The 20633-nt window shown below is 45.0% G+C and overlaps 6 protein-coding genes across 6 annotated transcripts; 3 read left to right on the top strand and 3 right to left on the bottom strand.

The window, feature by feature from the left end:
- Nucleotides 1-1910: 1910 nt before the first annotated feature.
- Nucleotides 1911-4384, bottom strand: PADG_01326 (uncharacterized protein; the record flags this gene model as incomplete). The annotated part of the gene is made up of 4 exons (XM_010758564.1): nucleotides 1911-3821; nucleotides 3901-4011; nucleotides 4175-4191; nucleotides 4270-4384. The coding sequence occupies 4 exons, from the start codon at nucleotides 4382-4384 to the stop codon at nucleotides 1911-1913; spliced, it is 2154 nt and encodes a 717-aa protein (XP_010756866.1).
- Nucleotides 4385-5941: 1557 nt separating this feature from the next.
- PADG_01325 (uncharacterized protein) lies at nucleotides 5942-6211 on the top strand (the record flags this gene model as incomplete). The annotated part of the gene is made up of 1 exon (XM_010758563.1): nucleotides 5942-6211. One exon carries the CDS (start codon nucleotides 5942-5944, stop codon nucleotides 6209-6211), a length of 270 nt encoding a protein of 89 aa, XP_010756865.1.
- Nucleotides 6212-9888: 3677 nt separating this feature from the next.
- Nucleotides 9889-10242, bottom strand: PADG_11244 (uncharacterized protein; the record flags this gene model as incomplete). The annotated part of the gene is made up of 1 exon (XM_010759506.1): nucleotides 9889-10242. The coding sequence occupies one exon, from the start codon at nucleotides 10240-10242 to the stop codon at nucleotides 9889-9891; it is 354 nt and encodes a 117-aa protein (XP_010757808.1).
- Nucleotides 10243-10272: 30 nt separating this feature from the next.
- Nucleotides 10273-13302, top strand: PADG_01323 (uncharacterized protein; the record flags this gene model as incomplete). The annotated part of the gene is made up of 2 exons (XM_010759107.1): nucleotides 10273-12066; nucleotides 12133-13302. 2 exons carry the CDS (start codon nucleotides 10273-10275, stop codon nucleotides 13300-13302), a joined length of 2964 nt encoding a protein of 987 aa, XP_010757409.1.
- Nucleotides 13303-14727: 1425 nt separating this feature from the next.
- PADG_01322 (uncharacterized protein) lies at nucleotides 14728-16451 on the top strand (the record flags this gene model as incomplete). The annotated part of the gene is made up of 2 exons (XM_010758562.1): nucleotides 14728-15543; nucleotides 15621-16451. The coding sequence occupies 2 exons, from the start codon at nucleotides 14728-14730 to the stop codon at nucleotides 16449-16451; spliced, it is 1647 nt and encodes a 548-aa protein (XP_010756864.1).
- Nucleotides 16452-18583: 2132 nt separating this feature from the next.
- PADG_11243 (developmental regulator flbA) lies at nucleotides 18584-20380 on the bottom strand (the record flags this gene model as incomplete). Its single annotated transcript, XM_010759505.1, has 3 exons — nucleotides 18584-18733; nucleotides 18829-19016; nucleotides 19180-20380. The coding sequence occupies 3 exons, from the start codon at nucleotides 20378-20380 to the stop codon at nucleotides 18584-18586; spliced, it is 1539 nt and encodes a 512-aa protein (XP_010757807.1).
- Nucleotides 20381-20633: the final 253 nt, after the last annotated feature.

Genomic DNA, 20633 nt, shown 5'->3' with positions numbered 1-20633 from the left:
TCGTAATTCTTCTGATTTTTTTATTGAGAATAAAGACTGTCAGATTTTATATATCATAAGAAGTCTCAAACTCTATATACTGAATAAAAACTCTCAGATCCTAGAATTAAAAATTTTAATTTATAATATAAAATAAATATACTATTGAATACAACTTTAGTATTTCTTTATAGAATTTTTTAAAAAAAATTAAATATAAGAAAAATAAATGAAAAACTTTATACAAATTAAAATAGAAATAATTTATATATAGTTAAGCAATTTTGATTATAAAAAATTACTAATCAGATAATAATTTAACTAGTATATTTCTCAAGTGAGTGCAATACTCAAGTAAATGAAACATCAAAATCATCAAAGCTTAACTCATTAGATTTTAATTTAAATTATCTCAATACTACAATACTCAATTAAATTAAATTAAATTACAAACAGTTGAGAATATTTTAATTTTGTATATTTGAGAATATTACAATTGCTGCAGTATTGTAGAGCTTATCAGCATAAAGTAGCTGCAGATGATAAGAACTCATAAGATTGAATAACTAGCTGTTCAACAGATATTGCAGATGATGCAGATGATGCAAATGAAGCTAGAAGACTTTGAGCTTCTTCATTAATTAAACCTCCTACTTCTTGTTGAATTTGATGTATAGATCTCTTGTATTTTTGCTTTTCTATCTCATTTATGTTGAATATATCCTGATATTGCTTTTTTATAAATAGTGATACTGACCATTTTCATATTCACAGATCTTAATAATTTTATCAAAGTTTTTGCTCTGCTGTAGCACTCACTACTAGTAATAACCTTAGTAGTGACATAAACTCCCATAGCAAAATCAGTCATATCTTCTGACAAAATTCCATGCTTAGCAATTGTATCTCTTAAGATTTTAAATTAATCACATATAATCCACTGATCTTTGCACTTAGTTTGTTCATGATTATAGCACTTGGAATAGCAGCTTTGGAGCTCTGGGTGGTGTGCCGTTAGATTTGATACCCAGTTCTTGCTAATGCAGAGAGAAAGGGTAGTGGAGGTGGTTGAATTCTACATAATAAAAAGATAAATAGCTGTATCCTCAATTAATGCTGGCTGTAGGGGAAATCCTTGTTTAATCTGATTCAGCACCCATTCAACTAGCTTATCTTCTTCAGTAGAAGATAATTTGTATGAATTTGCATGTAAATTCATTCTTGATTTCTGGCCATTCAGTTGATAGATTAAAGTAGAATAAGAGACATTAAATAAGCAAGCAGCTTCATGAATTGAAGCAATTTCTTAATTTTTAAAAGCTTTTATCATGAGTTCAAATCTTCCCTCTCTTACTAGAGAATCTGAAGCATTTTTATTGTGAATTGGTTGCATAATTGTGTGTTGAAGTGGAAGGGTAGTTAAATTAAAAGATATTTTGAATTGGTGTTGTTCTCACTTGGATGTTGCGCTCACTTGGGAAATACATTATACAATAAGTATTTAGTAAGACTAGAAAAAATATATCAGCTGGGAAAAATGCTTAAGGTTTATCTGGAGGTATCAGGAAATAAACATCAGCTGAAAATTAATAGAAGAAAGGAGAAGAAATCAAACCTCGATCAAGTGAAAATGAAAATGATCAGAAAAGATAGAGTAAAAGCTATAGATTTTGTATTGTTTGAGAGTAAAATAGAAAAAAGCAGAAATAATAACAATAACCAAAACCATATATACAAGAAATAAAAGAGAAAAAGAGAAAGAAAATATCAATTCAATTTCATTAAAAAACAATACAAACAGAGAATACAAGAACATATACGAAAACACACACATGCATATAAATTATAAACCCAATTATCTCCCCAGTAATCCCCACTTATTTCCTTTCCTTTCCTAGGCTACCTCCCCCCCGGCTCCTCACCTCCCCTCTTCACTGCACATACCTCGAAGTCAAACTCGCAAATACATCCGGACTATGTCGACCATTATGCATGCCGCCAATATCCACACTCGCCTGACTCATATGCGATCTTGCAGGGAACGGATTTCCAGTTCCACTCCGCGCAATTCCTACTCCACCACCCCCTCCTCCACCTCCTCCAGCCCCTCCACCTCCCGCAGGTGCATTTCCCATTTGCGACTTCGCACCCATGACGGCTTGGGAAAGGGGCATGGAAGGTACAGATGTAGTGGCCATGCCATTTGTGATGGGGTTTGGAGGGACGATGTGATATGGGTTCCTGTCCGTGGACTGAGAGGGGTTGAGGAGTGAGCTAGGGTTTTGCTGTTGTTGTACGGGGATGCCTGTGGGGGGCTGGGTTTGGAATTGGGGTTGCGTGGGGTCGGAGGTGGTGAGATCAGGGGTTGATTGTTGTAAGGGTTGTTCGGGGATTGTGGGTGGGGGTTGAGAGAAATTGTATAGCGCGAGAATGCTGGTTTTGTCGATTTTGCCCGTTTGTTGGGGGATGGGAAATTGTTGCGTCCCAGGGGTGAATTGAGGTTGGTAGGATGGCATTGGTGCGGCGGCTGAAGTGGCGAAAGGATTATAGGGTCCTTGATGGTCTTGCTGGATGAACTGTTGCTGCGGTTGTTGCGGTTGTTGCGGAGGCGATACAGGCTGCTGCTGCGGCTGTTGTTGTTGCTGCGAGAATTGGGATCGTAGGGGAAGGATTGGCATGGTGTTGAAACGTTGAAATTGCGGCATTTCGGTTTGATTGGAATTACCAGGGCTGTAGGCCGAGGCAGGAATTTGCGACTGAGGAACTTGGATTTGACCAGCCGTACTGAAAAATGGATTGGTGGGTGAAAGACTTTGTGACTGGCCCAAATAGGAGTTATTGGTTGTGTTTTGCTGCGGAACCTGATCATTTTGGAAGAATGGATTATAATTGCCGTTCATGGGCATTGGCGATGCAGTAAGCACGTTTTGTGGTAACATGGTAACTGGGGGTGTCATAGATTGCTGATATCTCTGCAACGGCAACTGCCCTTGTTGACTCGGGTATCCGCCTGTAGTATTTGGAAATAAAGGCTGTGACACCTGGAGTTGTTGGAAGGACTGGTCTAAAGACAAGGTGGATTGTGATGGAGCGGGTTGCGATAGAGAATCAAACGGATTGTAGGATGTGCCACCATTGGCGTTGTGGCGTTGCGGTTCAGCCTGACTACCCGCATAGCTAGATCTTGCAAGCGACGGAGCAGAATCCAGATTATCAAATGGATTAGTGGATACGGCAGACTTGGGGCTTTTTGTTGGCTCTGAGAATTGCGAACTCGTAGGTGTCGACTTCGGGACCGGAACCCGGGTTCTTGAACGAGGATCAACCCCTTCTCCCAGCCTAACCAATGACTCGATGGTTTTATCCATATCCCCATTCATCCCTTTCAGGATCGTCGCATTGCGTTTGTTATCTGGAAATCCCAATTCTCGTAACGCCTCTAGTTTTGACTCGAATGTTCCACCTCTATCGACAACGCTGGCTCCAAAGCTTCTAGATTGTCTGTTTGACGAAAAGGTGTAGTCAACTTGAGGAGATATTTGTTCTGAGTGGGCGGAGGTGCTGTAAAAAGGGGCGGACCGCAGACCAAAACCGAACCGCCTTCCCGTTTTTGGAGGTAGAGGTGGAGGCGACTCTACACGAGCTTTCATGGAGGTGTAGCTGGGATCATGTCGGCTGGGGGGCTTTGGTCGTCCATCCTCCAATACCTTCGATTCATATTTTTGGCGGATGAACCTCTCCATTGCAGAGTCAGCCTCGTCTACATCAATTGGAATAGGAGGTTTGACGTTTCTCGGGTTGTATATTTTGTTCACGACAAGGTTGCCATTTTTTCTCATATTCTTCGGTCAAAATATTAGCATCTGGGATGTGTTATAGCATTCTCAAGGGTCACCAGCATCGTCACCTAGGCCAACTCACATCCACCTGATCTGATGACCAGCTATCCATGCTCAACGATTTCACCTTTGATATATGCGTGCCCAACTTGCGGTGCAGCGCAGCGCATCGCATGCACAGGAACACGCCCAGCTACCAAAACAAGAACGTTAGATATTAAGATTATTCACTGTAGCAGGCCGAATTTTATACTCCAGCCCTTGGCACAGAGGATAATTGAGATGTTCCAGAACACAACTCGCCGGTATACAGGAATATCAAGAAGAAATAACAAAGGTGGAAGGATAAAACTCACATTCCAGCTAGCCCATCCTATAGAGAACAGAAAGCGCTTAGCATGAGTAAAGAAGATCTTCCCGGGGGGTAGTGCTGTGAGGGGAGGAAACATACCTGGATTCCTCGCTTGACAGTCAACGCACCGCTCATTGCCGGGAACTGTTGTAATCAATTCCTGCAGGGCTCTCTCATTGCGTGCCTGTTGACGTTTACTCAGAGCTGAAGTCATGTTTGCAGGACAGCTAATTTTCTGGCTGGTAGGTTGGCTGAGGGACGAGATGGGGATAAAGTTCTGAGAGTAACGGATGCGGTCGACAGATTATTCGTCTAACGAGAATTTTCGTGGGAGACGAAGGCAGAAATGATAAAGGACGGAGAGATTGTCTGACTGTCTTGCAGAAGCTGCGCGGGTCTGCAATCCCTGGCTAATTTGGTAATTAATCCTTTCTCGCGGGTGTCTCACGATGAGATTAGTGAGCGTCGGAGAGGGAGATGGGGAGAGTGAACATCAAAATGGGGGAACACGTTTAACACCAGTGTAAAGCACCGGTTTTTGTTCCTCGACAGAGAGAATGAGAGGGGGGGGGGGGGGGGGGGAGAGGTACAGGGAGATAGAGCGTCGTGGTGGTGGTCGTGGTGGTCGTCGTGGTGGTGGTAAAGAAATGGTCTGTAGTCGTGAGGCGGTGGTGCTGATGGTGGAGATGACAGCATTATTAAGTGCGGCTAAAAGCGATCTCGACTTTCTCCCTAAGGCGTTTTGGTGACGTTAACCAACACACCCTCAGAAAAACCATTCCAGCACTTCAACTCAGCTTCAGCCACTACCAACATATCTGGCTGGTGAACACCAAAATAGGTTGATTGCGTGAACTCACTGAGCTACGGCGTCTGTATGTGCGTGAAGAAACATGCCCCTTTCCTTTAAGGAATAATTGTTCCTTGCTAACAGTTCGGCTAACAGTTTTCCAGAACTACTTGGGTTTAACTAGAAACTAGTTCAGGGACCAGTTTTGACAGCTGGATCCCAGCAACAAATCAAGGAAGCCAGCAAACAGAACCATGGAACTCGTATAACAAGTGACTTCCATGGATATTCCATATTTTATTCCAAAACGCTGGATAAGGTTCACAAATGCTTGCGACTGGAAAGTTACGGCTGTGCGGCTGTTCATTCAGAACACGGGAACTATATTTACACTATATGTACGATCCAACAGTCCGCGCAAGCAGGCTTTATTAATAATCATCAGGGCCTCGGGGAATGCGACTTACATATATCTCTATCTCCTGCCACCTTTTCTACAGGACGCACACGGTGTATTATTCGGAACTGCCAATTCCTAAGTGTGCCATTTGATTGCCAGAGATGGAAACATCTCTGACTCCGAAGAGGCTTTCCCCCAGCGAAGTAAGAATGGATGATTTGAACTTCTCCCTTCTGATATATCATTCTATCTTTCTTCAGCATTAGGTCGTCATCTATTCATAGAAACATAGCACATCAGTGTTCCCAGACGCCTTGGAATCTCAAGTGGCAAGAAGTTGGCCAGATTGGAGTGAGTTTATCTCTCGTTGACCGTTGATGATTGACGAACTATTAAAAACCCATTTCGCACTGAGAAAGGATGTAACTTTTCCATGATCATTTTTCTAATCTGAGAAGCTCTTTATAACAGGTCACTATTTTCTCCAAATCTCCAAATCTCCCATTTCACTTTCCAGCTATACACGGATCGATCATTTATACACATGCATTTTACACATATTTTCTTCCCTATCTCAGAAAATGTCGACGAAGCGCGACCGCCCAGTAATGGAGCTGCTTCAGGCTGAAGCTTGTGACGATGATCAAAGCTTCTTCCACATCCCAGTTGGCAATCGATATGTCAAATATCTCTCTATCAACCCAGGTCCGTACGCACTGGAAGACATATGCTTCGGGCCCGTTCTAGCTAGCATTCTTCCAGACGTCCCTCATGGAAATCAAAATGACGGCCTAGCGGCCAAACATCCAGAAACAGGCCATCCTTACTCTGAACGGGCTTGTTCCGACTGACTTTCCCAGTGTGAAAAATCAATGGCTCAAAACCTTCATCGATTACTCAGACAGAGTGATAGGCCAGAGAATCCATACGGGTATTTATGAAGTAACATGCCCGTCATCACCAAATTCGCGCGACTCGAATGGGAGATCCAGTATATGGAGAACAAAACAACCGCTTGATCATGGCTGATTGACAGCCCTGACATCGCTCCACGGTTTCTCGGGCACTTGACTGGACATGGCCGGGTGACTGGGTTCTTGGTGGAATGCATCACCGATGAAAGTCACGTGGAGAAGAGGATCTCAGCGTCTGTCAGGAAACATTGTCTCAATTCCACAAATTAGAGATTAATCACGACAATATCAATCAATTCAAATTTCCGTTCGCGGATCGAAGGCTGTTTTGATTGATTTTGATACAACCCGCAAATGTGAGGACCGCAATTCCCTTGGGGGGAGTGGGGGGTGTTTGAGAGCTTGCCGGGGTATCTCGCGAGTGAATCTACCAAAGGAGGGTGAGGAGCACTTCCTCGCGACAAAACACCTGAAGAATTCGTGTAAATATGTTGTGGTGGGCGGGTCGAGTGGGTTGAATATCAACTCTTTTCACTGGTAGCTGCGTCGAGTCGTTTGATGGTCAATCTTGTTTTTCCGGAATTGGGTCGCTGCCCCGTGGCCTGAGATCTTTTGCTCCCCATTAGTTAAAGGAAGTAATGTTTCTTTTAGAGGATCAATCTCGATATATTTCTGGCTTCCGCCCTGGCTAGAAGTTGTACATGTACACACGTAACTGAATGCCATGGAAATATGTAACGTTGAGAGTCGAATTTTTAGTTGAATGTATTCACCCACTACAGAAATCGTCGCAGAAAAGACATACTTTTCTCTAGATCGGCACCAGAGACGCCCCGAGCTGAAAATAGAAAATTTTGAGGTATATCTTCACATAGGGGCGCTATTCAATTAACCTTATTGAAAACTGAAGTTGTCAAGCATGTTTGTCATGATTGGGGGACGGGTAAACAGAATTTCAAGAAGCAAAACTGATAGCATCAGTTGACTTTTTTGAGACCGTGTAATTTATACAAAGTCTTTCACAATAGGAAATATAAGGTGGCTGAGGGCTTCACTGCCACTTGTCTACCAAAGGGGCTCTACTCCGTACAGACTACGAGTTCAGTCTTGTCTCGCTCGTCATCATCGCTATCATTTACTCCGTAGAGCAATTGAAAAAGTCGTTCGAAGAAGAAAACGCGCCTGCCCCAGTGATCGACTACATGTCGAATGATCATTGTTACGGCGCAGAGATGGGCAGGGGAAGAGGTAGTTTAACCCAAGTGATAATAAGGTCACTCCGTCTCCACCAGGCCCCACCAGACCACCACCGTAACTAGCGGACATGACCGCGGGGCGCGGCAACAAGGATGAATAGTCGCCTGCAGCGATTTGTGTATTGAACGCATCCATCGCCTTCAAGGGGGGCTGTCGTGATGAAAGCAAAGCAAAGCAAGCAACAGGCAGGGCAAAAAGGGCAAGGCATGATAGGGCGCCAGTCAAAGAGAATATTCATTTGATTTAGGTGCTCGTTTTTGATTTTTGAATTTTTCTTTTCTTTTCTTCTCTTTTCCTTTCTTTTTCTTTTTCTTTTTCTTTTTCTTTTTTTCTTTTTTTTTTTCTCTCCTGGTTGAGGGCCCTCTTAAATATCTTCTTCCGCTTTAACTTCCTCCTCTTCCCCTCATTAATTTCCTCGTCCTTGGTTCTCTTTTTACTTCATCATGGGATTCATTTTTGCCTCTTCTAACACTAGGTACCTAACCTAACCACATCTATGCCTGGCCCTTTCTGGCTTTTCCCTTTCCTTTCCAGTTCTCATTTCTCATTTCTTCCTCTCATATTATCCTCCTGATTGCTGGGTGTGATTGTCCACTCAACACAACATGCACGTCAGGCTTAATATGCACTAATCTTACACTGGATTTTTTGCTCTAAAATCTCTTCTTTTTTTCTCCCATTTTTCAAAAATCAGCTTTTCTATCCTATTATTTCTCTTATCATTACTGATGATAGAGCATGATGTTTAGTGAAAATTTTCTTGTCAGTTGTTAGAGGGTTTTTATTCTTTCATCAACATCATCATCATCATCATTCTCATTCAAGACAGAAGGTTATTTCTTTGCAAAGATAAGATTAATCCACTCAGGGGCATTAAACTTCACAGGATCACATTTTATGAAACATCTCCAGACCATTCTCTTGAGGTCTTCATTATGCTAACTTTTACACTGACTGATCCACAGCTGTGTTTAGATTGCAATTTGTTCCTTTTTATTTTCACTCACACCAACATGGGTCCTAGGTGGGTGGGTCTTCTCAGGTAATCATCTCCAGATGCTGTTGAACTGCGTGTTTACCATTTCTTCTTGACAGCCTCAGGTAGGTATGTGTAGGTTGGTATATATGTTGTGACCCTTTCAGACGAGGAGGATTTTGGGAGTTTCGAGTTCAAGTGGAATTCCTGCTCATATTAACAACCCTTTCCTTGCAGACAAATACAGATGTCCTTAGGATGATGTTTCATGCCTACTTTAGGTATGTATGCACAGGACCAAGAGCGTCAACAAGGCTGACAACAGGCAGCATATGTTGTTGTTGTTGTTGAAGGCCAAGCAGATCAGCAGCAGTTATTGCACCCCATCGCATGGCATCTCACCTTATGCCATCCAAGCTATGCTACGAATGCCAGTGGTGAACGCCAAAAGCGACAACATTTCCCCTCCTTTTGAGGCTGCGGCTACTACTGACTGAGTTGCTGACTAGCAGGCCTATGCAGAACATACCTTCACTCTGACAGAGTGTTGAGCACACGTCGTAGAATATATCGCTATTCCTCTCCCCTCCCTCCCGCATACTCCAAGTTCATTTATTTACTCATTCTTCCACCCCCACCTTCTCTCTCTCTCTCTCCCTCTCTCTCTCTCTCCCTCTCCCTCTCCCTCTCCCTCTCCCTCTCCCTCTCCCTCTCTCTCCCCTCTTTCTCCCCCCCTTTCTCCTCGTATTGTCTGTCGACTACAACCAGCGCTGATGCCGTGGTACGCTAGCCAGAAACGGCCTAGCGCCTATAACCACAGGCCTCCGCGCTATTCCGTTCTCAGCCTAGCACGGGCGTCCTCCCTCGCTCCTTCGCTCTTTCCCTCTCTGCCCTCTCGCTGTTTTCCCTCATTCCTCGTTTTTCTCTCGTTTCTTATTCTTTCGGCTATCTTTAACTTCTTCAACCTCAACCTCCACTTCATCTCTTACATTATCCTCTCGTCTCGTGTTGCTTCTCTCCTCTGCCTCTCAACCTTTCTCGTTCTCTTAGGTTTTCTTGCTCATGTTCCTCTTGCTGGGACTTTCCACGGATCCCGCCTCCACTTAGCCATCCTTCCTTCCCTCCTCCCTTTCCTCTCCTCCATTCTTCCTCCTCGTTTCCTCCTCTTCCATCCTCCTTTCATTTCAAATAGTCGACTATCCCATCGTCATCCACCCCACCAACTCCTCCGCCTCGATTCCGTCGTCTCTTTCGTATGCGCTTCATCAAGCTTCATCAGCAACACAAGCACCACAACAAATTCCAACAACAATACCACATCCATCCGTTATTCATCGTCATCGTTGCCACCTGCGTTGCTCAAACGACTGCCCTATCGATTTCATCTCGTGTCCTCTAGATTTTGACCTCCATATTTCCTCTTCCATGTCAAGGTGTCAAAATCCGTTGACAAGACATAATCCCACCCTTCGCAACACATTATTTTCTCGCATTGCCACACCGCTTGACCTGTGATATTCTCTGATGGTCTTGCAGTCCTTCTCGTTCCCGCATAGTGTTCATGTTCTTCTAGTTGATGACTTCTTCGGTCGGAACGAACACAATCCAACAGGAAAAGTTTGGCGCGCGTCTCTTGAGAAACAAACGACTCACTCCTCACATCTCCCCTCTCATCATAATTCATCAACTCGACAGAGTTTATCGGATCAAAAGGTCTCGAACTAAGAGATAACATCGTGTTTTAGAGGAGGTGCACTGTCAGATTATGACAGATACCTTCTCTCTAGCCGCAACGACGCATTCCACAGCAAACCCTCTTTCGGTCACCGTTCACCCGCTCCCCTCTCCTCTACCAAATGGTAATGTCGCCCAGTCTGTCCAGGAAGATGACGACGAGCCCTATACCATCAAGTGCATCTGTGCCTTCGAGGATGATGATGGCCACACCGTTTTCTGTGAACGTTGTGAAACTTGGCAACACATCTTATGCTACTACGGCGGTGATGAAGTCCCCGAAGTTCACAACTGCACAGATTGCGAACCAAGACCTCTCGATTCAAATCTCGCCACAGAATTGCAGAAAAGGTGCCGAGAGGAACAGAGCGATGGCGGTGACCGAAAGACCAAGAGATCCGGCTCGAAATCCCAAAGGAAGAAGACAAAGGACTCCCATACGACCGGTGATCAAACCAACGGCTGGTCTCACGAGAGAAGCGGCTCGAACTCGAGAGACAACAACCACCACCCTCCAATAAAGAAATCGAAGTCTAGCCATCGCGCTTCAAACTCTATAGGTTCTCTTACCGGTCTTCTTCCTTCACAATCAGGTCCAGACAATCGGAAGCGAGCGACATCCGTGTCGGCTATGAGCCCTACCAAAGCATCCCTTATACCCAGCATTCCCCTCTACTCCCAGGAATTCCTTCACCTTTACGATAATGACCATGCGAATGTGGATATTCCCAGCAATCTGTTCGACAATCTTAAACTTGCAACCGATCTTTCGTCTTGGGTTCAGGATCCCGTAAACCTTGCTCTCGTTGCAAACGGTCGCTCTTCAAATGATGTTTTTACTTACCTAGACCGTCCTCTTGACCCTGCTCAGTGGCCACTCCTCTCGAAACAAACCGTTACAGACACTACTGTGGAATACAATGGAAGGCACCCTACGTGGCAGTTTCTGACCGTGGAGAACGATGTTCGCAAAGATGAAATAATTGGCGAAGTCAAAGGGAAAGTAGGCCATTTCCGCGATTACTGCTTGGACCCCAACAGCCGCTGGCAAGAGCTGCGCCATCCAGAACCTTTTGTGTTTTTCCATCCTCAGCTCCCAATATATATCGACAGTCGTAAAGAGGGCTCTATGCTGCGCTATGTTCGACGATCGTGTCGCCCAAACGTAACCATGAAGACCGTCATCACCAATGACATTGAATATCACTTCTGCCTCGTTGCCAGCCAGGATATTACGGCCAAATCAGAGATAACCATGTGCTGGTATCTAGACCCCCAGACTTTTCCTTCCAACGGGTTTGTGAAGCAGGAAGGGTCCAATGATGGCATCTCTGACGCAGCCGCAATCTCTATAAGTAATGTTTTGGCAAATTTCGGAGGTTGTGCTTGCGATTCCTCGAGTGCCTGTCACCTAGCAAAAATTGATTGTCGCCGGCCTCCAAAGCATGCAGAACCCACCCAGAAACAGGTAAATGGGAGGCGGAAAAAGAGCAAAGCGAAGAATGCAATCTCTCCTGTTAACACTGGCATTGCAACTAACAGTCGAGCTGGAAGTGAAGCTGTGAAGGCTCAAGGCGGCGAGGAGGATCGAGTTGAGAGCAGATCAAGGTCCACTTCAAATCATCCACGAAGTCCTGATCTGACCCCCATATCGCACAGTCCTACAGACCCATTGGCTTTGATACCTGGTGAGCTTTCTGCGCGGGAGAAACGCAAAATTGCGGCGGCAGAAAAGAAATTCGAGCAACTTGAGCATGACCAGCAACACCCCCCAAAGAAGAAGAAGAGAACCAGTGGTGCCTCTGCCCAGGTTACTAAAACTGGTGTAAGTTCCCGAAATCTTTCAGGACTTCCGTTTTGAGAGGAGTACTAACTTACATATCATAAACAGGCGGCCACCTCTCACACTCAACCGAAAACTTCACGCTTAGACCCTACAAACGCCCATCGATCGTCTAGTTCTCCTAGAAAACGATCACCCACGTCCGTTACCTCAGGGCGTGGTTCGCAATCATCTCAAAAGAAAAATTCAAGATCAAGCACCCCAAACGTCACATCCCCTCTTCGTCCCATATATGTTGATTCGGAAATGCAGACGGAACCAGACGAGAGTGACCCGTACTTTGTGCCTCCCAAACCCACTCGACGGCCGTCCTTTGTTCCTTTGACAACCCGGCTTCTCAAACGATGCCATCAGGACCGATTGAAGCTTCAGGAAATGAATAATCGTATTAATCAGTCTCCAGGACAAATTCGTACTTTTCCTCTGATACCAAGTTTCAACCATGGTATTAGCTCCGCTCATCACCATAAAGATGATGTCGATATGAAGGACACCGACGCCGACATAACAATGACTCCGCCCAAGAATCCGCATACTAGCACGATCCCGGCATCGCCAGGTGCCAGCGCGTTGTCCCTATCTATATCAACTCAAGCTGCCCCCGCACCCCTTCATTCCTTACCATCAACCGTTGCCCACAGCTTCCGCATGCCACGTAAACCACCTGATAGACCGTATTCAGACCTTTGTATTCAACCACCCACATCTCAATTGGCCAGTCCTGCTGCACCGTCCGCCAATACACCAATTTCAACAACACCAGTTTCAACAAGTTCCATAGCCCAAGCTCCGTTTAACATCAAACCCACTACTTTGCAGCCAGCAACTCAGAGCCCTGGTTCCAGCACTACCGCGCCCAGTCCTGTAAAAAAGAAACTAAGCTTAGGTGACTACATGAGCCGACGGGGTACATTGGCGACGCCTACTACTGACAAACCCCAACCTCCTCTCTTTCCGAGTTCGAGTACGCAACAGCCTCAGCTAAACCAAATACAGCCACAGGCCGAGCCCAGAAGCCCTAATACAAATGAAACGCACTCTGCGGATGCAATGAAGCATGATATCTCTACTGGCACTAGTGCTAGAGCTGTCACCACTGATGCTGTGATGCAATATGGTCCTATTCTTGAATCCCCATCCGGGGAGGTACATGGTGGCAGTGGTGGTAATGGCACGGGCGATGATCCGTCAAAAGATCCGAGGTTGCAACCGCGATAACCAAACTTTTCGCCTCCCTTGGTGAATTGGGTTGATGCTAGCTCTTGCGATTATTTGGTATTTTCTTTGTTGTACCCGTACTATTGACTCGGTTATTTTTTAAAACTCAACCGTCGAGTTACGTTTAAATTCAGCGAACTTGAATACTTTACAGCCGGTGTTGGAGTTGGAATTGGGGGCTTGGTTTTTGAGAGGTAATTCTATTCTAAAAAAGGACATTTTCTATGTCTTCCAATTGTTTCCTTCCTCTTAATGCTTCTTTTTCCGACTTCTCTGCAACAAAATAGGGGAAAACGGCATGGATGGCGTTTCGGTAAGGGGCAGGCATGGAGACTTTCGTGCGGGAGCTTATGTTCAATATTTTTATTTTTTATTTTTTATTTTTTTCGAACCTCTCTTTTCATGGGAACTTGACGAGGTATAAAACCAAAACCTGGGCATGAATGATTTGGATTCTGATTCCTTGTGATTTTACCTGTGATTTTGATTTTGATCTGAAGTTGATACGATCAGATTAGGATCTGGCGCAGGTTGGGTGGGATTTTTCCTGTTTTTCTTCATGTTTTCTCAACGTGGAAGCCTTGGTTTTCACGGATTGTAACATTGCTTTCCTCCTTTTATTTCCTTTTCATTTTACGTTCCCAACATCTGTTTGAAGGAGAATCAATGATCTGCAAGTGGTTTGTTTCCTCCCATTTTACATACACTGGCTTTATGATTGTTTTCACCTTGATAGCTACGGTAGCTCGCTGTTCCCTATATCTTCGTTCCTTTGTGTTTCTAGTCCTTATTTAAATCATTTCTTTCTCTTCTCTTCTCCTCTTGTTTTCCTTTTCACTGTCGATTTGATTCAGCTTTTGTTAATCAGGTAAAATATCATATTAGGTACTCGATGTGCCGAACGTCATGGATTGGAGTATCTTCGGAGTTCTACTATGACATGGTACGATATGAAATGATGAATCCTTTATTTTTAATCTTCAATCTCATTTATCGGTGGATTTGAATTTAAGAACTTAAGTTCAAACGCTATTTTGTCTTTCTTGAATAGAGAAGAGAATCTATTTATGTTTGATCCATTCCAAAGCTTCTTTTTCCAATGGTTAACATCTTTCTTTGATCTTGCAAAATGGAATCTGATCACGTGGTTAAAATCTTCTCCTAACTGCTTTGGGCACATGCGGCTCTTTTCCGAAATTGCCTATGTCGACTTTCTGCAATCACAGACATCTAGATCTACAGAGCACAACCATCTACTATCAGAACAATACGCGACACATCGCAAGTCCCTCTTGTTTCATACCCCATACATATACCTATCGAGGGTGCCTGCTTTAAATCCTATTGACATACATACAGCCAATAAGAAAGGATATACGGAACTGAACCGTAGTTTACCGTAGTTTACCCTATACGTCTCGCGCCATGGCGACGACGGCGGCAGATTCTCAAACATCAACAGATCCTCTCCTAACCGACCCCCTCCTCTGCCTCCGCCGCGCCCTCTCCTCTGCGTCGACCCCTCCTGTCCTCCTCACAACCTCCCTTCCACCATCCACATCCACATCCAACTCCAATCCCCTTGCAGAAATAACCACGACTGACCTCGCCCTAGCCACACAGCTCTACCTTCCTTCAACACCTCCATATAATGTTCCCCAATGTATTCCCCTCTCAACTCCAACCCGCTTCATATCCTCTGCCTCCGGAAACATCCCCATCGACCTGCGTAGCATATACTTTGCCTGGCTGAAAAGGGACGTGGCGATTCCGGAATACATTGCTAGTGCACAGAGTGTTAACGAGGAGGTTGAGAAGAATGTGAAGGATGGGAAAGCGGAAGGTGAGGGTGGAATTGATAAGGTTCTCAATCTTGTCTTTGTGGAACGATTGGATCTTATTACGTGGCTGGAAGGGGCTTCGGAGGATAGTGAGTATATCAAACCATTGGCTGGGGAAGGAGGATCGATTTCGATAGAGGGTGTCGGGGCCGGTGCTGGTGCTGGTGCTGCCGCACGATCAGCACAGGAGGCAGCTCGGAATGCGACTGGGGCTGCAGGCGGAACTTCGACTGTTTCCGGTGCCGGTATCGATGGGCAAGTTGCCCCTGGATCGCAGGCGGCTGGTGTCGGGGTAGGAGGCAGGCCAGTTCGCACTATTGATCCGCGGTTGCAGGAGATATATAATGGGGAACGGAAGATGGGGGATCGGAATAGTGTGCTCAGGGGGATTAGACCGACTGTGAGTTTTTATATCATCCATCATCTATAATAACATCTATGCCTCTATGGATCGGGGTACTGATATTTCATATACAGGAATTCTCTCACGTGCGCAAAACTGCTGAAATGTTTCTGGGTCGCAACCGCTCACGACCCAGCCAGCACACACAAAGCACGATGTCAAAATCAGGCGTGAAACCTCAAACATCTACCTCAGGATCATCTCTGATAAAACAAGCTAACCCACCATCCTCCGCCAGCCCATCCTCTCGCCGCCCAAACCCCATAATCCTCCTCTCCCCCTCAGCCTCCTCCCTCTTGCGCATGTCAAATATAAAATCTTTCCTATCAGACGGTGTTTACGTGCCACCTGACCACCCCACCCTTGCCACCTCCACAGCCCCTAATCTTCTCTACATCTCCCGCGCCCTTCAAACCATCTCAGACCCCACCTCCTCCCATTCAGCCAACAAACCACCCTCGTCACAATCCTCCGCTGCTGCAGGCAGCCAGGCCCGCAGATCCACCCGCTTCATCCTCGTTGACAGCACCGCAGACTTCAAGCCGGACTACTGGAATCGTGTCGTCGCAGTCTTTACCACGGGCCAGACGTGGCAGTTTAAGTCATATAAGTGGTCGTCTCCGCCAGAGTTGTTTAAGCATGCAACGGGTATATATGTGGGGTGGAGGGGGGAGGATGTTCCGAGGGAAGTTAAGGGATGGGGGAGAGGGGTGAGGAGTTTTGCAATTGATCGGTGGGATGAGAAGAGTGCAGGATTGAATGGGGCTGGTGCTGCGGGCGTGGGGGTTGCCGGTGGAATTGGCGGAAGCGGGAGGTGGAGGGATAGAGGAGTTGTGGAGGGCATTTGGATGGCAATCGAGGAAGGGATGAGGGGTAGAGGTTGGGGAGGTGGAAAGGGAAATTAAGAAAAATTTCCCCTTTCTTTTGGTATTGTTCTTATCCTTCTGATGTGTTCTGCTCTTTGTCATTTTCATTTTCCCCTTCTTTTACTTCCTCAATCTTGTCATTACTATGTGGATCTTCAAGAATAATGAAGTGCTAAGCATCCGCCCGTTAAAATGTATTACTATCCAGAGCATTGAAGGTTTTCACCTGTGATTCTTGTGGGTTTTTGAATGTCAGGAGTCTGCTAACCATTTGCCATGGCATTTCAATTCTCCTGTCATCTTGTGCATTAGAGCATGTGAAATCTCCTCATATCAGCAGAGAAATGCGATGACCAGGGTCTAGATGCATGTTCAGAACCGTTGCAACTATTGCGTTTCCTGGAAATACTCTAAAAGTAATAAATATCACAAACGATTAAAGCAGAGTGGGGATCTGCTGGATGCTGATCATGTCACTGAACACAGAACAATTCAAATTTAACCAGCGTATTTAAAACTCACCTTGCTCTGTTCTACCCTGGCCTGCTGAACATCATATAAAACTTAAATTTAAACCATGCTTGTAGGGCTTAGAAATGTTAGTGTACACGAAAGAGAAGCAGACAGGAGTACGGGAGTTCGGGAGTTCGGGAGTTCGGGGTAAGCAAGAACGATATAAAGTTCCCTCGCCTCCTTTTCGCGATATTGTTCCCTTTTTACATTTCAAAGTTTTGTTGAAAGTCGGAAGTTATGTATGATGACGAATATCGCGCACACATATTCCTTCGGTGATCCTCCCGTCTGGGAGGGTGTAGCAGGACCAGCTAACAATGTACCTGTAGTTATACAAGAGTCTCGAGTGACACATCGGAACAAGAGAAGAGAGTAGGGAGAAAAGGATCAAAAACAAGACGTCTAGAGACATGGGTTGGAAACGAATGATGGATATATTTAAACATAAAAATCATGGCTTTGCAGTTGTGTTTGACGGGGAGAAAAAGACCTGTGTATGAATTTTATGTTTCCACTCTGAATGAGATGAGATAAATGATACGATGAATCTATATAGTCCAAACCAAACCATCAAAACCAATCCCCAGGCCAGAAAGTATATTTATAGGAAGTGAGAAATATAAATAACGAAAAATAATAGAATATAGGTACTTAAGAAATCACACAAACAATGCGGCAGACAAGTGCTAATAAGACAAGAAGCTGACAAACCAAGGGGATATGAGCGAATTAAATAAAAAGGATGAACGAGAACAAGTAAAGAGAAAACAATATATCAAAATGATATAGACAAAAGCAAATAACCAAATCAAGGCAATAATTAACCCATGCTCAGTTTAGGGGGGGGGGAACATTAAAAGCAATAAATCTTTCTTTCTTGAGAGAAAAAAAAAAAAACTCCCAGCATGCTAGATGAAGTAAGGAAAAGGAGAACCAGTGGCGGTAAATAAACAAAGAATGATGAAAACAAATATATAGATATAGATGTATGTCGAGTTAAACGGGAGGGGGGAACGGGAAATAAAATTAGGAAAAACAGTGTGGGAAATGTGTCTCTTATACGGTTCACCCGATCGTTTCGCTTCGTGTTTCGTTCCTTTTTTTGCCGAGAAAGATTCAAAATGAGGAATGTGTGGAAAATTGAATTATGCGTGGTTTATGACTTCATGGGCTGAGTGGGATTGGGCAGACTGGCTCCCGGTTCTGGAATGGATTGCGTGAAATTGATGTTTGGAAATAGAGAATAAAGAACCGCGATCGTGTGGCAAAGAGTGACGAATCTGCATGTACACTGCTGGCCAAACCGAAGGCAGACAGAACTGCTGAAACGTTGTGAGCACATGTTGCTGTTCTCCACGAACCATGATAAAGTTAGGAGACAAACCGAATATGCCACCCTTCGACTTCATGTTGAAGATGCCGTATCGCACGCGCATGTAGATACCCATTAACTGTAATTAAGTCTGATCTTTCCGAAGCACCGATGAACATGAACCTTTTTTTTTTTTTTTTGTAAAGAAATTTAGAAAGACAGAAAGAAACTTCGTCCATCTGGACCGAGAAGTCTTTTGGGCCCACGAGATGTTTTATTTTGAAAGGAAAAACAAAAACCATTTGTCACATCAAGATCTGTTACATATCGTCAAGCATAACGAAGTTCATGATTTTGTAGATCGGCTTAAGGAGCGTTCAGGGATGGGAGCAGCAGTGGGAGAGAATGACCGGCCGGAAGGATTATTTAGCTCGACATCATGGTCCTGTAATACGACAGCGTACTTTGGATCGCGCACAAATTTCGGAACGGAATCCTGCATCAAAATCAGATCCCAATGTCCAAAAGGAGAAACTAAATACTGCAGAGCACGAGGCAAAGAGGCGGTGAAAGGAGCAAGAGACTACGTACGCTTGACATAAGCTTGAAGACGGAAACCTGGGCAAGCTCGAAAAGGCCCACGACTTCAGTTAAGCTCTTCAGCATTGATGCGTCGTCGCCAACGGCACGTGTCATGCGGCTAGCAAGACTGTTTCGCAGAGCATGCTCGATGTTCAGCTCGCAGGGAGATCCAGGAGCAAGAAAAGCATTGTATAAGCCTGTTGTTTTTCTCTCCATCAGTTATTACATGCAACGAACCATGTGGCAGATATACTGTGGGTAAGGCATATGTGGAATTACATACAGTGTGTGGGAAACACTGCAAAAGTAAAACATGACCAAAGAGAGGGAGCTAGGACAGAAAGCTATGCGCGAACTCACCATATGCACTAGCGAGGGTTTCACGAACAGCATCCATTTTCGCGAATGAACCAGCTTTTTCTTTCCGGTGATAATCCGCCGTGAATTCGGAAACGTCGAGGTAAAACGACAGGTTCTCCTCGCAGAGGGAATAGCGCAAGAATTCCCTGAATAGTAATCGCAACGCGGGATCTTGCAGGATATTGTTTAAGCGAGCATTGTTTGAATCTCGAGGCGCAATTCGTCCGTCGAATGTAGAAACCACGGGTTTTTCCCGTGCGATCCATCCGCATATCCGCGAACCTCGCTCCGTCACTGCATAAATGGCATACTTGGTAGGCTGGAAAAGTGTAGCGTCGGGATTTTGCTGAATAAAGTTCTTGTCCTCGAAGACCGCGCTTATCAAACCCTGTTTTACGAACATCGTGGCAATCTCAAACGTCTCCAGACGGTCTATAATTGTGCAGCAGTCCATCAACCAATCCACTGCCGCTTTCCCCGTAAACGAGTTGTGAATGATTTTATCTCCCACTTTCCTTTCCCTAGCTAGCTTTACGCCCACAAGTCCATTGGAATAGTCACTCACAGAATCCGAATCCGAAGTTGACACTGAAGACTTGATATTAGGGCCATCTTGGCCAGCAAACCGACGAAATATCACTTCGATTGTAGCGCGATCCTGAGAAATCTGATCTGTGGTGCTATCTCGTTCCAGGATCACCAATTGCATAGTATTCCGAGGCGATTCAAGCACATCCAGTATGTGTCTGGCAGTGATACCATTTCTCTGGCAAAATCGTTGCAGGATGTGGATGCCCTTTGGGGTCAATTGGAAGAGCGCGCCCTTGAGAGGGAATTGAGTGGTTACCCGTCCGTCTACGGATTCGATGAACCTGGCATCTACAGACCGTTGACATACAGCGCGGGCCATCTCTTTGGCCATGGAAAAAGTTGTTGTTGTGGTGGTCGTGACAATTCGCGAGGGATCTTTTGGATCTGGCATGCGATTAGACTGAGAGAATTTTAGGGAACCGAGATTGTTGATGGCCTCTTCCGCAGTGAAGGTGTGCTCGAACTTGGAGAAGCGCACTCGATGTGTCTCTAGTTTCAGGCTGACAATAAGCGTCGAAAAGAGATCTTTGAAGTCTCTTGTAAATGGCCTATCATCGCTCGTCATGCGCAACAAACGAGACGATGTTTGGTGCATTTTGCCGCTCGACATAGCCGTTTCTGATTCGTCTTGAGGGGTATAGGAACTGCCCAAAAGTGGAGCGAACCCGTGATTTCCCTGAAAGGTATATCTGTCGAGGGTTATGGGGGGTTTGGTTGGGGAGGAGCTGAAGGAGTAAGGGGGTAACGGGGCAGGGAAAAGTAGGTCAACGGAAAAGTTAATCTGCGGAGCCTTCAGAAATGTGTTGGTGCTGCTCGTCTTACCCACTACTACCAGAATTAAATCCGTTTGGATCACCACTAAC

Source organism: Paracoccidioides brasiliensis, assembly GCF_000150735.1.
Source record: "Paracoccidioides brasiliensis Pb18 unplaced genomic scaffold supercont2.2, whole genome shotgun sequence".
Taxonomy (NCBI): Eukaryota; Fungi; Ascomycota; class Eurotiomycetes; order Onygenales; family Ajellomycetaceae; genus Paracoccidioides; species Paracoccidioides brasiliensis.
Note: the sequence above shows the minus strand (reverse complement) of the source record. Positions and strands in the feature narration are given on the sequence as shown.